Below are 14687 nucleotides of genomic sequence, written 5' to 3' on the forward strand. Positions count from 1 at the left end.
GGATCCCTCCTCAGTTGCTCTTCCTGAGGTTTCTACCGTTTTTTTTCCCCGTTAAAGGGTTTTTTTTGGGGAGTTTTTCCTTATCCGCTGCGAGGGTCATAAGGACAGAGGGATGTTGTATGCTGTAAAGCCCTGTGAGGCAAATTGTGATTTGTGATATTGGGCTTTATAAATAAAATTGATTGATTGATGTATTGTCCCTTCCAAATAAACGCTTAAATAAATGAATAAATAAATGGAAGGTGGGAGTCACCTGACGCCTCTGATATGATGTCATCAACATGATACTATATTACTGATTTTTTAAAATGTTTTACAATAAGTTGAATATTGTGATAATATATATGGTAATATATATTGTGATAACATATATGGAAATATATATAATGTGATATATTACTTCTTTTCAACTGTAAATTAAAAAAAATCTTTATCAATATGTTTTTATCTGAACTCAGTCAGTCATCACAGAAACATGTGGAATGGAAAATTATTATTCTCAAAGGCTCCGAAAAACTGTAATTTGTATTTCCAGTTTTAACCATTTCTATAAATAAATACATCATTAACGTCCATGTATTGATACAATATCACCACACAAAATATTGTCATACTATGCTGTATCGATTTTCCCCACCCCTCTTAACTGTACCGTCTGGACCAGTGGCAGTTGCTGGTCTGTCAAACAGGGGAAGCTCACTTTAAGTTTACATCATAAAATTTGTCATATTGTAGCGAGGCAGTAACTTATAAAAGGAACATTTAATTGAAGCAGTTTTTCAACCACACTCATGCCATAGAACCACAGCAACACACACCTCAAAGATTTTCAGGTGGGTTTAAACACCTAACTGTGTCTACACCACTGTTGCCAACTCCTCAGTAAGAAAAGTAGCTATTGGCTGTCCTAAAAGTCGCTAGAAGTCGCTAAGTGACGTCATCGCCTAATTTGCATAATTGTCCATATGCATGTAATTGTAATGGCTGCTGTAGGAGAGAGGAATAACGTTGTGGGAGAGACAAAAACTGAGTAAAAAAAACACCCTGAATATTTTTAGAACTACAAATGAACCTTCTTTCAGTGATATTAGACAAAGAAAATTTTACATTTACATCCCACCCTGACTGTGAACCAGGTCGGGATCAGCCAGCGGCGGTTCCGCACATGCGCGATTCACTTGCAGTCTGGACGTGGAGGGGATAACATCTCCTGCTCTGACTGCAGCTGGGAGGGAGGACTGGGCCGTCTGTGAGTGCTTTGGGGCGGGGAGGGGCCCACGGCAGCATCCGCTGCTCGTTGAGAAGAATAAGAATGATACGTGCTCTCACAACAGAGTCTCCAGAAGTCTTCAATAACATCAGAAAAAGTCGCTAGATTTGTCACTAGTCGCTTTTTTGAAAAATAGTCGCTAGAGGGGTCTGAAGTCACTAAATATAGCGACAAAGTCGCTAAGTTGGCAACACTCGTCTACACCACCAGAACTGATTTTCTCTCAAAATAAGTCTCCCTGAAAGGAGCAGCACCTTAACACTGGCCCAGGTAACAAACAGTGCTATATAGCAAAATTCTCTGAACATTCTCAAATATTACTGAAACACACATTTGTTATATGAATTCTGCCCTCCGCTCCTGTTGCAGAAAATGGTCTGTGACACACACACACAACACAACTACGGCTTTGTGATTCAACAAACAAACTAACTAACTAACTAACTAACTAACGACACTGAACAGGACACAAACTCAATAACGCAACATGTATGTCTTTATTTACAGTGTGTGTCGTGTGTGTACTAGTGTTGTCAGGATTAAGGATAGACCGATACATCGGCCGGCCGATATATCGGGCCGATATTTGAGTTTTTTACTTGCAGCGGCATCGGCCGATACGCGCGTGGGTTCACGGATTTATTTTTCCCTGGCACTTTTTTTTCATTTGAAAGTATGTGTGTTAAGTTGAACAAAGCTGTTGAATTCTACTGTGTACAGTAGTTGTTGTTTTATTTATGCTTCAGCTTAAATATTTGTTTATTTTATAAAGACATTACTGGAAGATTTAAGAGCACTGAACTCTTTTTTTTATTTGAATGTATAATAATAATAATAATAATAATAATAACAATAATATTCTACCTGTTCTACCTCAACTTTCCATCTTGTTTTAGTATTTTTTACTGTTCAATAAATGTTTCTTATTTTAAACTTGAGACCTGTAATATTTGTTATCATTGTGTCATTTTTTTGATGTAAATCGAGGGAGCAAAAACTGTATCGGCCCCAAATATCGGCTCAAGAAAATCGGCAGTCCATAATCGGTCATCGGCTAAGGGTGATGGAAAAAAATCGGTATCGGCATCGGCCCTAAAAAATCGATATTGGTCTATCCCTAGTCAGGATACCAAAATCTTTGTTTCGGTACCAATACCAATATGAATTTCGATACTTTTCGATACTCTTCGGTACTTTTCCTAAGGAAAAGTCCTTTTGCATAAAAACCTTCAGAACAATAAATAGTAGGGGTGTAACGGTACCAAAAATGGTTCGGTAAGTACCTCGGTACGGACGTCACGGTTTGGTAACTCAAATGTTCAACCAAGTTTGTGTTGTCTCGTGTATTCTCCCTTTGCGAGGCAGACTTTCTCTTGTCTTTTTTCACGTGCGCCAGCTGCAGATGTTGATACAGGTGATGTCATACACACCACTTGTGCAATCTGTGCTCCAATAGGAACAAGAAAGGCGTTTGTGTGCATAAATGAGTAAAATAAATTAACTAAATTAATGAATTGAATCAATTTCAAAGTACCGGTATTTTCCAAATGCAGTATAGTACCGTTTGGAATACTCTAGTACCGCGGTACTATTTTAGTACTAGTATACCGTGCAACACTAGTGTGTACTGTACAAACGGTGAAAATGAGCTATATGGCTTATGGAAATCAGAAACTCCGGACAGCACTCTGTCAGAAGACTCCACTCGCCGATGCCAGTGTGTATTTCCAAAGCGCTGTCAATCACAAACGGGTTCAGCCTTTTAGACAATTCCTCCAATCATCATGTGTCCTCTCCCGCCTACCACTCCATTAGGTCCCAGGGAATCTGAGCCTCCCTGGAAGTGACAATTTTGTCGCATTTATCCAATAAGCATCTCGCTTTGCTGCATGAAAAAAACCTGCTCAGTGCTGTCTCATAGGAATGCTTGGAGGCTCCGTGTCCACCGTGCTGATACGAGAATGTATGACAGGGAGGTCGCGTTGGCAAACTGGTGATAAACAACTGACGTTAAACGCATCCTAGCGCACGTTTAATGCAATGTAAATTGTTATTTTCATATAAATTCAATAGTGCATATTTGACCATGTCTTCTATGAAATTTAAGGGGAAGTTCAGCCTCCCTTGTTTTCTCAGAGCAATCGCCCCTGCTCTGTACCGTCTGTACAGTCTATACTGTCTTTACAGTCTGTAATGTCTGTACTCTCTGTACCGTCTGTACCGTCTGTACAGTCTATACTGTCTTTACAGTCTGTACTGTCTGTACTCTCTATACCGTCTGTACAGTCTATACTGTCTTTACAGTCTGTACTGTCTGTACTCTCTGTACCGTCTGTACAGTCTATACTGTCTTTACAGTCTGTACTGTCTGTACTGTCTGTACTCTCTGTACCGTCTGTACACTCTGTACCGTCTGTACTCTCTGTACTGTCTGTACTCTCTGTACCGTCTGTACTCTCTGTACCCTCTGTACTCTCTGTACTGTCTGTACTCTCTGTACCGTCTGTAATCTCTGTACTCTCTGTACCGTCAGTACTCTCTGTACTCTCTGTACCGTCTGTACTCTCTGTACTCTCTGTACCGTCTGTACTCTCTGTACTCTCTGTACCGTCTGTACTCTCTGTACCGTCTGTACTCTCTGTACTCTCTGTACTCTCTGTACTGTCTGTACTCTCTGTACTGTCTGTACTCTCTGTACCGTCTGTACTCTCTGTACCGTCTGTACCGTCTGTACTCTCTGTACCGTCTGTACTCTCTGTACCGTCTGTACTCTCTGTACTCTCTGTACCGTCTGTACTCTCTGTACTCTCTGTACCGTCTATACCCTCTGTACTGTCTGTACTCTCTGTACCGTCTGTACTCTCTGTACCGTCTGTACTCTCTGTACTCTCTGTACTGTCTGTACTCTCTGTACTCTCTGTACTCTCTGTACCGTCTGTACCGTCTGTACTGTCTGTATTCTCTGTACTCTCTGTACTGTCTGTAGTCTCTGTACTGTCTGTACTCTCTGTACCGTCTGTACTCTCTGTACCGTCTGTACTCTCTGTACTGTCTGTACTCTCTGTACAGTCTGTACCGTCTGTACTTTCTGTACCGTCTGTACTCTCTGTACTGTCTGTACCGTCTGTACTCTCTGTACTGTCTGTACTCTCTGTACTGTCTGTACTGTCTGTACCGTCTGTACTCTCTGTACTGTCTCTACTGTCTGTACCGTCTGTACTCTCTGTACTGTCTGTACTGTCTGTACTCTCTGTACTGTCTGTACTCTCTGTACCGTCTGTACCGTCTGTACTGTCTGTACTGTCTGTACTCTCTGTACCGTCTGTACTGTCTGTACCGTCTGTACTCTCTGTACCGTCTGTACCGTCTGTACTGTCTGTACTCTCTGTACTGTCTGTACTCTTTGTACTCTCTGTACTCTCTGTACAGTCTGTACAGTCTGTACTGTCTGTACTTTCTGTACTGTCTGTACTGTCTGTACCATCTGTACTGTCTGTACTCTCTGTACTGTTTGTACTGTCTGTACTCTCTGTACTGTCTGTACTCTCTGTACTGTCTACACTTTCTGTACAGTCTGTACTGTCTGTACTGTCTGTACCGTCTGTAGGATCTTTGGTCTCCTATCTGCTAGGAAGTGACTCAGTCCTGCAGTTGTGTTGTTCTGGGTTCAGAATAACACAACATGAAGATTTCTCAGCTATAAACAAACTGACATTTATATAAATGAACCTGTGTTTTGTTGAGAGGAGGCGGAGTCAGAGAGTCACCACCAAGTCAAGTTAAAGAAACTGGAAAAGGTCACGATCAAGTCAAATACAAAAGAGAGGGTGTATGACCATGGCACAGGAAACACACACACACACACACACACACACACACACACACACACACACACACACACACACACAGTGGCACAGTGGAAATCTCTCTTGGACAGACTGTGTACCACTTCCTTTTCCTGTCATACAATCACACTCAGCTGCCACTTTCTCTGTGTGTGTGTGTGTGTGTGTGTGTGTGCGTGTGTGTGTGTGTGTGTGTGTTAAAGGTTTTAATTCAACGTCAGGTTAGAGTCACTTTCTGCTTCACATGTTCACAAACAGTTAAAGAAAAACAAATTTGACTTTAGGAGAGTTAAACCCAGAATGTTGAAGATTCTCAGTTGTTCAGGTCGTGGTGATCATAACCACTGTATCAGGACCTGGACCTGTTTGAGACTGACAAGTCTCTGGGATCAGAGGCAAAACTTCCTCAAGAAACTCAAACAGGTCCAGGTCCTGATACAGAAGTTAGGATTAAACCCAGAATCTGCAGAGAGGTGCTTTACCCCTTCAGAATAAAACATCTCTCTCTGAGTGAAGACAGGGATCAACATCCCTTCAAAATAAGTGTCCAGCCTGAGTCCAAACTCTCAGATATTTCTGACAGGAAGCATCACCAGTGAGGTTTTAATGTGAAGGACAGCTGCTGGACAAACTGGAGTCCAAAGAGTGTCCGAGCGTCTGATGACTGAATGTCGGCGGCACTCAGAGACGAGCTGACAGCTACACTGACGAATAAACCAACATGACAGCCTTTATTTTTATGTTTTAACCACCACTTCAAACCATTTTTTTATTTTATCCCTCCTGTTTATTCTTATTCTGTTGAATTGATTTACTTCTGTGAACTTTTAAACATCTTTTTTTGTTTAAATATTTTATCACATTATTGTTGGAATTTTCTGTTCAGGCGTCAGGTAAACTGTGTTTCTGTGACCCACGTCGCGCTTGTGTGTTTGTGTCAAAGATGATGTGTAAATAAGTTTTTCACACAGTATTTGTAAATAAGTGACATCATATGTTTACATCATAAAACACGTTTGTTGAGTCGGTGAAGTGGACTCAAGTTAGCTTTCTGACATCAGCACGCTTTGCTTCATCTCGTTATCTCATTCAGTGTTGGACAGTAACGATCAGAGGAGCTCGTTCAGAGCTGACCTGAATGCTTCGATTGTTGCCATGGTGACCAACTTCCAAATCGGTGTTCATATTATTCGTTTTTAATAAAATATAAATTATATATCTGCATAAAACTCCCAAACAGCCCATTAAAGAAGATGTAATAACACAAAGTGATTTATTTAGCATCAACACTGATAATTATTAATTATTAAACCAGAGGACAAACACAGTCTCACAGGGACAGGAAGATTTATCTGTCGCAGGTCGGAGAGGACGGTCAAAAACGAAACAAAAAAACAACAACAAAAAGCTGGTCCCGTAACAAGAGCCTCGTTGACAGAGAGGTGACCGTCACAGCTCCAGGAAACACACCCCACCAAAGGTGAACCCTCCTCGGCCATGGAGGACCGCTCTCCTCCCTGAACTGAGACTAAACAACCTACACTGGATTTTACTGGTGGACAGACAGACAGAGAGCTGATGAAGTTTGGGGCTGGATAAAGGCTGGATGAAATGTTTGTCTTAGAGTCCCGATGACAAACTTCTGTCTTAAAGTCCTGAAGACAAACCTCTGTCTCAAAGTGCGGAAGACAAACTTCTGTCTCAAAGTCCGGAAGACAAACTTCTGTCTCAAAGTCCTGAAGACAAACTTCTGTCTCAAAGTCCTGAAGACAAACTTCTGTCTTAAAGACAATTGTCAGTTGCTAGTCACACATTATCAGCTCTAGCATGTTTATAAATTAGCCGCGCAGCTAGCTGACTTTCTTCCTCTGTTCATATCTTAACAAATTTGGTGTAACGTTATTATTTTTTTTCCTCAGCGTTGGTTTCAGTCTCTGCGTCTCCTGACAGAACAGCTCGGTTGAATTTCACACTGTGTGAACGTTATTGCAGTCGAACATTGATTTATTCCTGAGTAAATAACGCTCTCCTCATCGCCTTCCTCTCGGCTGCTCGCTGTCTGCCTGCTGCTGTTCGACAGTGACACAGACTTTCAAAATAAAAGTGTATCCTAAAGATGGCGATATATATATTGATGTTTTCACTTGGCATCAATGATATTGGATCATTGATCATTTAATTGATATATTTTCGATATATATCAATCCAGATCGATGGATCGTTACACCCTTACTACTAACCAACCAATAGAAATGCAGTATGAAATGAGCCAATCAAACAGACAGATAGCAGCTCGCCATGGAGGCAAAACTGAAGCGCTAAAAGACATGTGAGGAAAACCTTGTGAAGCTTTGTGATGTGTCCTCCAGCTCTGACCATGATCGCGTAAAGAAGGATGAAGCATGGAAGGAAATAGAGGCGGAGCTACAGCCGCCAGGTGAGACACCTACAGCTAGCAAACACACACACACACACACACACACTGCAGGATATAGTGACCACTAAACTGTGGGTTATGTGTTAATCTGTCCCTCTGTGTTGTCCTTCACAGTTGAATTGATAACCCTGCAGCATCACTCAGTGTGTGAAGCTGTGACATCATAGCCTATGATTCAGTGGGCCCCGTCATCGTACAGTCTGCTGACATCACACTGGATGTTTATTAGATCCATGTCTCACAGTGGAGCTGACTGATCAGATGTTACAGTCTGTAGGAGGATTAAAGACAATGAGTCTATTTAACATTTTAAAACTACAGTCATTTATTTCTCAGTGCTGAGAAGTCCTGTGGACTGTCCTGATCTTATTACTGCTCAGAGACACGAGGTTTGTCTCCTCCCAAATATCTCTGTATTTGACTCGCTGACTCTCTTTGTTTGAAATGTCAGGTTAAATATCTTTTTAAAAAGATATGAACCTGAACATCATAGACACAGAGCTGAGAGACTGTTACAAACTGTGACGCCTTCACTCGTCACTGTGCTCTCTACTCCAGGGCCGGCGGCCATCTTTGACCTTTGGCAGGTTCAGTCACTGTATCTGTTCATGTATAAAACTGTACGTGGTGAAGTCCCCTCACACACTGTGACTGAGCTGAAGCTTCAATCTGAGGTCGACAGGTTTAGGCCATGTTTACACGAAAACAATCCACTGAAAACAGAATCGTTTCTCATTTTCGTTTTGAAAAAAGTTCCGCGTTTGGACGACAACGTTTTGATAACAATCGCCGTGCGCTGCAGTATACATGCGTGGCCAGTAGTTGGCGGTGTGACGCTTACGCTTCCTTCTACAGAGCAGCGATGTAAAAAAAAAAAAAAAAAAAAAAGGCAACTGCACGAAAGTTTGTCTGGACGGACCATAGATATATATAATCATATATATACATATACATATATATATATATATATATATATATATATATATATATCATCATCATGTATATGATATCTATGGGTCGGACGACGAGGTGGAGTTGCTACAGTAAATCTACACTATAATGGGGAAGCGTTGATAAATCCAACAGGGTGAGCAGCACAAGCAGAGGAACTGCATATTGCAAGTTTACATGACAACGGAGACGCTGCTGTTTCAAAAAATTGCACTCTGGAACCCGTTTTCAAAATGTTGCGTTTTCAGGCACCCAAAACACTGCTGTTGTGTAAACGATCGGCCAAAATGCAACTAAAGTTTACTGTTTTCAGTTGAAATCATTGTTGTATAAACGGGACCTCAGTCTGGTTGGGAGTTCCTGGTGAACGGACACCTTTAGGTGCTCTGATCCTCTCGCTCTGACAGACCCTCAGATCTGATACTGGGAGAACTGGGCTCTGTCTGATGTTACCGATCTGATAAGGATGGATGTGTGAAGGTGTTTTCATATCTAATATCTCTGATGTTGGATTATGGGTAATATTTTCTGTCTTCATCTGGTCTCCTTTAAAATAAACACCTGGTTAATCATGTGACCTGTTTGTAAACACACAGTCGCTCCTCCGTCAGGAGGCGAGTACAAACCCTACACCCAGGAGGACTACACCGACACCATGAACCCACCGAGTACTGCAGAGACCTCATGACCTTTCCTCTAGCGCCCCCTCAGGACAAACAAACAAACAAACATCAACTCCTGGTGCGAAGCAAATGTGTGATTTGGCTCTGCCCTCTCTGAACTGCTGTTCTTTTAGGTTTCCGCTAGCTAAACTCATAGACGGTACCTGGTACTTTTTCTGAGGTTCCAAGTGGGCGGAGTTAAAACCCTGCAGACCACTGATTGGTCAGAGAGTCCTCTGTAACAAGACACATGATGTCCTGCACACATCTTTATAAACAGCCAAGTGACCGTCAATAATCAGCATCCACTCGACCCAGATGTTAAAACATGGTGGCCCACTGACACACCGTTCACTTTGTACACTACACTGTGGTCGACTAACGACGTGCAGACGCTCCTCTGTTCAGCTCCCAGTGAGAGGACTGTGTTCAATCAATCAATCAATCAATCAATCAATTTTATTTATAAAGCCCAATATCACAAATCACAATTTGCCTCACAGGGCTTTACAGCATCCCTCTGTCCTTAGGACCATTAAAGATGATGTCATCACAGTTGTACATGGCGTCATGATGATGATGATCCCAGAGTTTCATCTACTGTGGAAACTAAACTGACCAAAACACCTCCCGTCAGAGAATTCAGAAATCAGACACAGCGCTCTGAGGTCGTCTGTAGTGTGTGTCAGTAATGAAACTGCAGCTGTGTAAGAACCACAACACAGAAACACTCCAGTAACGTACGAGTACCTCACACCTGCTCTTTAGTACAGTAACTGAGTAAATGTACTTAGTTACTTTCCTCCACTATTCACATTAATATATTTATTTACAACTCTGATTGATAAATGTTTTAAAATAAAGTTCTGTTTCTGCTCAATGATTACTGACTAATAATCATAACGTCACATCTTTAATCTGAAAAAATAAACTATATCTAAAGTTCATATTTAGTCTTTAGTATTTGCTTATAAAATGATGGTGAAATGTGCCTTTAATTTCTGACAGCTCAGTTTGTCCATGAATGAACAGGTGTAAAGTGTTTCAGAGGAAAAACAACATGTAAACTTTAAAGTTTATCTGGAGCTCAGTTTTGACCTGGAACATGTTGGCGAGAGTGATTTTAATATCTGAACCTCTGAGGGTGAAATTAGTGATTCAGAATCAGAGAGAAATATTAACATGAATAAATAAAGGCTGAGACTCAGATACTGACGCTGACTGTAAGACGACAGTGTGGGGACAGTGTGAGGACAGAGGACAGTATGAGGACAGTATGAGGACAGAGGACAGTATGAGGACAGTATGAGGACAGAGGACTCACCCCAGAGTGCTGATGAAGCCGTTGACGGATCCCTCGGCGTACAGAGACACGATGTCCCCGATGTGGAGGAAACTGGAGGCAGAGTCCGACATCCTGCAGCTGATCCGGGACCCGCCGACAGACTGAGACGAAGGTGCAGATACTCAGGTGGACCGGGACAGACAATCTTTACCTCAGTCTCAATGTCTCCGTGTGAGCGGGAGGACTCTTCAGAGACAGTACAGGAAAGTTAGTGTCTCCTGCAGCTTCAGATCAGATCAGATCAGATCTGTCTGTCCCTCGATGTGAGACAGGCTCAGAGAGAGACAGGCGCAGAGAGATAAAAAGTTTTAGAGAGAGACAGCCGGGTTCATGACAGCAAACTGGAAAAACCTCCCGACCAGTCCGCAGCAGCAGATTCAAACTTCAGACTCCTCAGTCAGCTCCTCACAGACTCAAACAGCAGGTTATAAACTCCTCTCAGACCCGAACCCGCAGCTCCGGACCCTGTCAGACCCTGTCAGACCCGATCCTCGGTCTCCTCCTGGTCTCTAACAGAGTTTGTGTCGTGCAGCAGTTTAACGTGTTCACACACACACGGAGGTGAACCGCGCTGTTCCCTCCCTCCTCTGACACTGTGTGTGTGTGTGTGTGTGTGTGTGTGTGTGTGTGTGTGTGTGTGTTGGCGTGCACGTGCGGTGCGCGCTCCCGCTGAAGACTCGGGTAAAAAAACCAGGAAGTGAGCCGAGGTGTTGATAAGGCTGACACACAGCTTCAAGACGGAACAAAACACACTCACTCACACACACACACACGGGCGTGCACGGGCAAGTCCACAAGGCATGTGCACCCGCACACATGTCCCCCAGTACCCCCCCCCCCCGCACCACGAGCAAAACACAACAAACCGGATAATCAACATTTTGACACAAATAAACACATCAAACAGGAAACAGATCAAATAAAAACTGTTTAAAGTTTCAACTTTATTATTTCAAACTAATATATACATAAATATATTTAATGTCACCTGGTCAGGTTCATTTAAGAACAGGTCGTTATTTATGGGGGGGGGTCATCAAATATTGTTTTAAGCAGTGGGGAGGGACTTGTGTTGTTTGGTTGAGGGGCGAGGCTTACACATTTACATGGTTTTATTTTGGATTTATTTTACTGCTGATTTTTAGGCCTACAGAAAACATGTTCTCTGCAAAAATCAGCAAAATAACTTGTTTATAAGCCAGAAACTGTAACAACAGAAATTATTGTGAGGTGTCGTATGCTGTAAAGCCCTGTGAGGCAAATTGTGATTTGTGATATTGGGCTTTATAAATAAAATTGATTGATTGATTGATTGATTACCAATAGTCCCAGAACACATCATGTGGGAGGAACGCTTCTGTTAGAAAAAAAATGTCTGATGTTAAAATACTGATATTTCATCACAATCAATTTTTATTCTACGTATAACTTAAAATTTGTCCAAAAATATATATATTTTTTTAACTTTCAAACAAGGTCTGTCTGTGTTTAAGCCTCAGTGTGACCTCACAGGAGCTGTGACCTCACAGGAGCGGTGACCTCATAGGAGCTGTGACCTCACAGGAGCGGTGACCTCATAGGAGCGGTGACCTCACAGGAGCGGTGACCTCACAGGAGCGGTGGCTGCAGCAGCTCCTCTGTAGGTTTGTTTCCTGTCAAAGTTGCTCAGTGAAGCTCATGAAGCTAATAAAGTCTCAGACTGAGACTGAGTGTTTTTACAAACCTGACACGTTTGTGAGTCATTGTGGTCCATTCAGAATGTAACCGGGACCCACATTTGGACCACGACCCATCTGTTTGAAACCACTGCTCCACACTTACACTGGCTGAGCGGCTACTTCATGTTTAGCGTGCTGCTAACTTACAGAGGGATGAAAATGATGAGTTTTCTGACTGCAGGACTTTTATTATCACAGGGAGGTGTTTGGTGCTTTACTGAGAGAGATACACACTGTGTGTGTGTGTGTGTGTGTGTGTGGAGCTGCTGTTTTAACAACAGGAAGTCCAGTCAGCATGACTTCACACAAACACACACACACACACACACACACACAGTGACATCAGTAGATCAGATGAATCTTCTTCAGTCTGATGACACGTTTGGGGTCGACACAGGTTCCTTCGTGTCGACACAGGTGACGTTTGGTTCTGAAGGATCCAGGACTGAAGGTCTCGGTGAAAACACGCCCCTCCCACACTGCTGTGAAAATTTTTCATGGGCACAACCCACATACTCAGCTCTGCTGCTCATCCCACAAATACATGATCCTTACAAATGTGGCTCCATTTAAAAGGGAAATAAACAGGCTTTCCAACGGTATAAGATTTATTGAAGAAATAATCTACCAAACACACGTCCTTACTTTTTGTGTTTAGAGTAAATACACACACATATATACACATTTACACACAGTCTACATGCGTGAAGAGTACAGAGGAGTGTGTGTGTGTGTGTGTGTGTGTGTGTGTGTGTGTGTGTGTGTTGTGTGGAGTGTGTGTGTGAGGATCAGTAACACAGTGTGTGTTGTTGATGTTCTCCATCAGTAGTCCGCTCGCTCCACCTGTTCTGTCCATTCACAGATTTATAACATCAGCTGTGTGTGTGTGTGTGGTCTCCATGGTGACAGCAGGCCGCCAGGGTCTCTGTGGTCTCCGTGGCAATGAAGAGAAACAGGCCAACAACATGTTTGTTTCTGGAGGGGAAAAGAAAGACTTCCGCTGGGCAACAAATCTACACCTGAGTGTGTGTTACTGTGTGTATCTGTGTGTATTTGTGTGTTACTGTGTGTGTGTGTGTGTGTGTGTGTGTGATATACTGTACACACTGTGGTCCGCGGTCCTCTTTCAGTCTCAGAGAAACAACCTGCTGCTGCTCAGACACTGTGGACGTCTGAACACTGATCAGACGTGTTTGCAGAGACTCGATCGTTAGCTACAAGTTGTTAATAATCAATAATTATGTTCCGATGAACAGACGTGTCCTATCAGCTCCAGACGTCTCTCCACGTCATGTTCAAGTCTCTACAAACTTCATGTCTCTGGTTCAAACGTCCTCACACAGAGAATCAGTGCTCAGACTCAGGCTGCTCTCACTCATGTCTCTGACGTCTTCCTACAAACATCAACCCACCCATCATGTGACCAATGAGCTGACGGCAGTAAACAGGAAGTAGTCCTGAGCACCTGTAAGGAGGCAGGTTGGGGTGGTGGGTGGAGTCACGTGTTCAGATCCGTGTGAACTTTGAGTGGTTTCTGTACCTAAACCTGACCTCTGTGACTTTACCTTAAAGACGTCACTGTGCGGATGTGATGTCATTCGTAGGATGTCACATGAACCGTTCTGTGAGAATCTCAAAGTACTTTTACTCAAGTAAACTGTACCAGAGTTCTACTTTACCAGTACTTTATTGATACTTCAGTCAGATTTATAATGCAGGACTCCGTGGTGACTGCTATGCCAACGTTAATGAGCTCATCTAACGACTCACAGGAACACAGCCAAGGTCATGTCAGAGGACGAACCAATCAGAGGACAGAACAGAGCCACTGTGAGAGTGAACCAATCAGAGGACAGGACAGAGCCGCTCTGACAGCAGCACCATATTAAACTGTGTCAGACTGAAGATATTAACATCAAACACCTCGACATCAGGACGATACTGTGGGGCTGATTAATACACAGAGAGATTTCTGATCAATAATCAATAACTTGACCAAATGACTCATTAAAGACAAATAACAGAACAGTTTGATCAGTTCAGAAAATAACATCAAACTTTGCTGTCATTAAGCTTTTAAAATGATTGTACATAAAATCTGAGATGACATCTGGTCTCATGTAAATATGAATAATAAATATAATAAGTAATTAATAAGTATGAATATAATAAATATAATTAGTAATTATTAAGTATGAATATAATAAATATAATAAGTAATTAATAAGTATGAATATAATAAATATAATAAGTAATTAATAAGTATGGATATAATAAATATAATTAGTAATTAATAAGTATGAATATAATAAATATAATAAGTAATTAATAAGTATGAATATAATAAATATAATAAGTAATTAATAAGTATGGATATAATAAATATAATTAGTAATTAATAAGTATGAATATAATAAATATAATAAGTAATTAATAAGTATGGATATAATAAATATAAT

At 41.8% G+C, this 14687-nt stretch overlaps 1 protein-coding gene across 1 annotated transcript in view; it reads right to left on the reverse strand.

The window, feature by feature from the left end:
* The window catches only part of itpr3 (inositol 1,4,5-trisphosphate receptor, type 3), a 134000-nt gene extending 122918 nt beyond the window's left edge, over positions 1-11082 (reverse strand). Inside the window, exon 1 of the mRNA XM_050064274.1 lies at positions 10490-11082. Within this exon, the coding sequence (XP_049920231.1) occupies positions 10490-10581 (92 nt within the window). The 5' untranslated portion in view covers positions 10582-11082. The remainder of the gene's footprint in view (positions 1-10489) is intronic.
* Between the last annotated feature and the right edge of the window lie 3605 nt (positions 11083-14687).

This window comes from Epinephelus moara, chromosome 16, assembly GCF_006386435.1.
Source record: "Epinephelus moara isolate mb chromosome 16, YSFRI_EMoa_1.0, whole genome shotgun sequence".
NCBI classification, from domain to species: Eukaryota; Metazoa; Chordata; class Actinopteri; order Perciformes; family Serranidae; genus Epinephelus; species Epinephelus moara.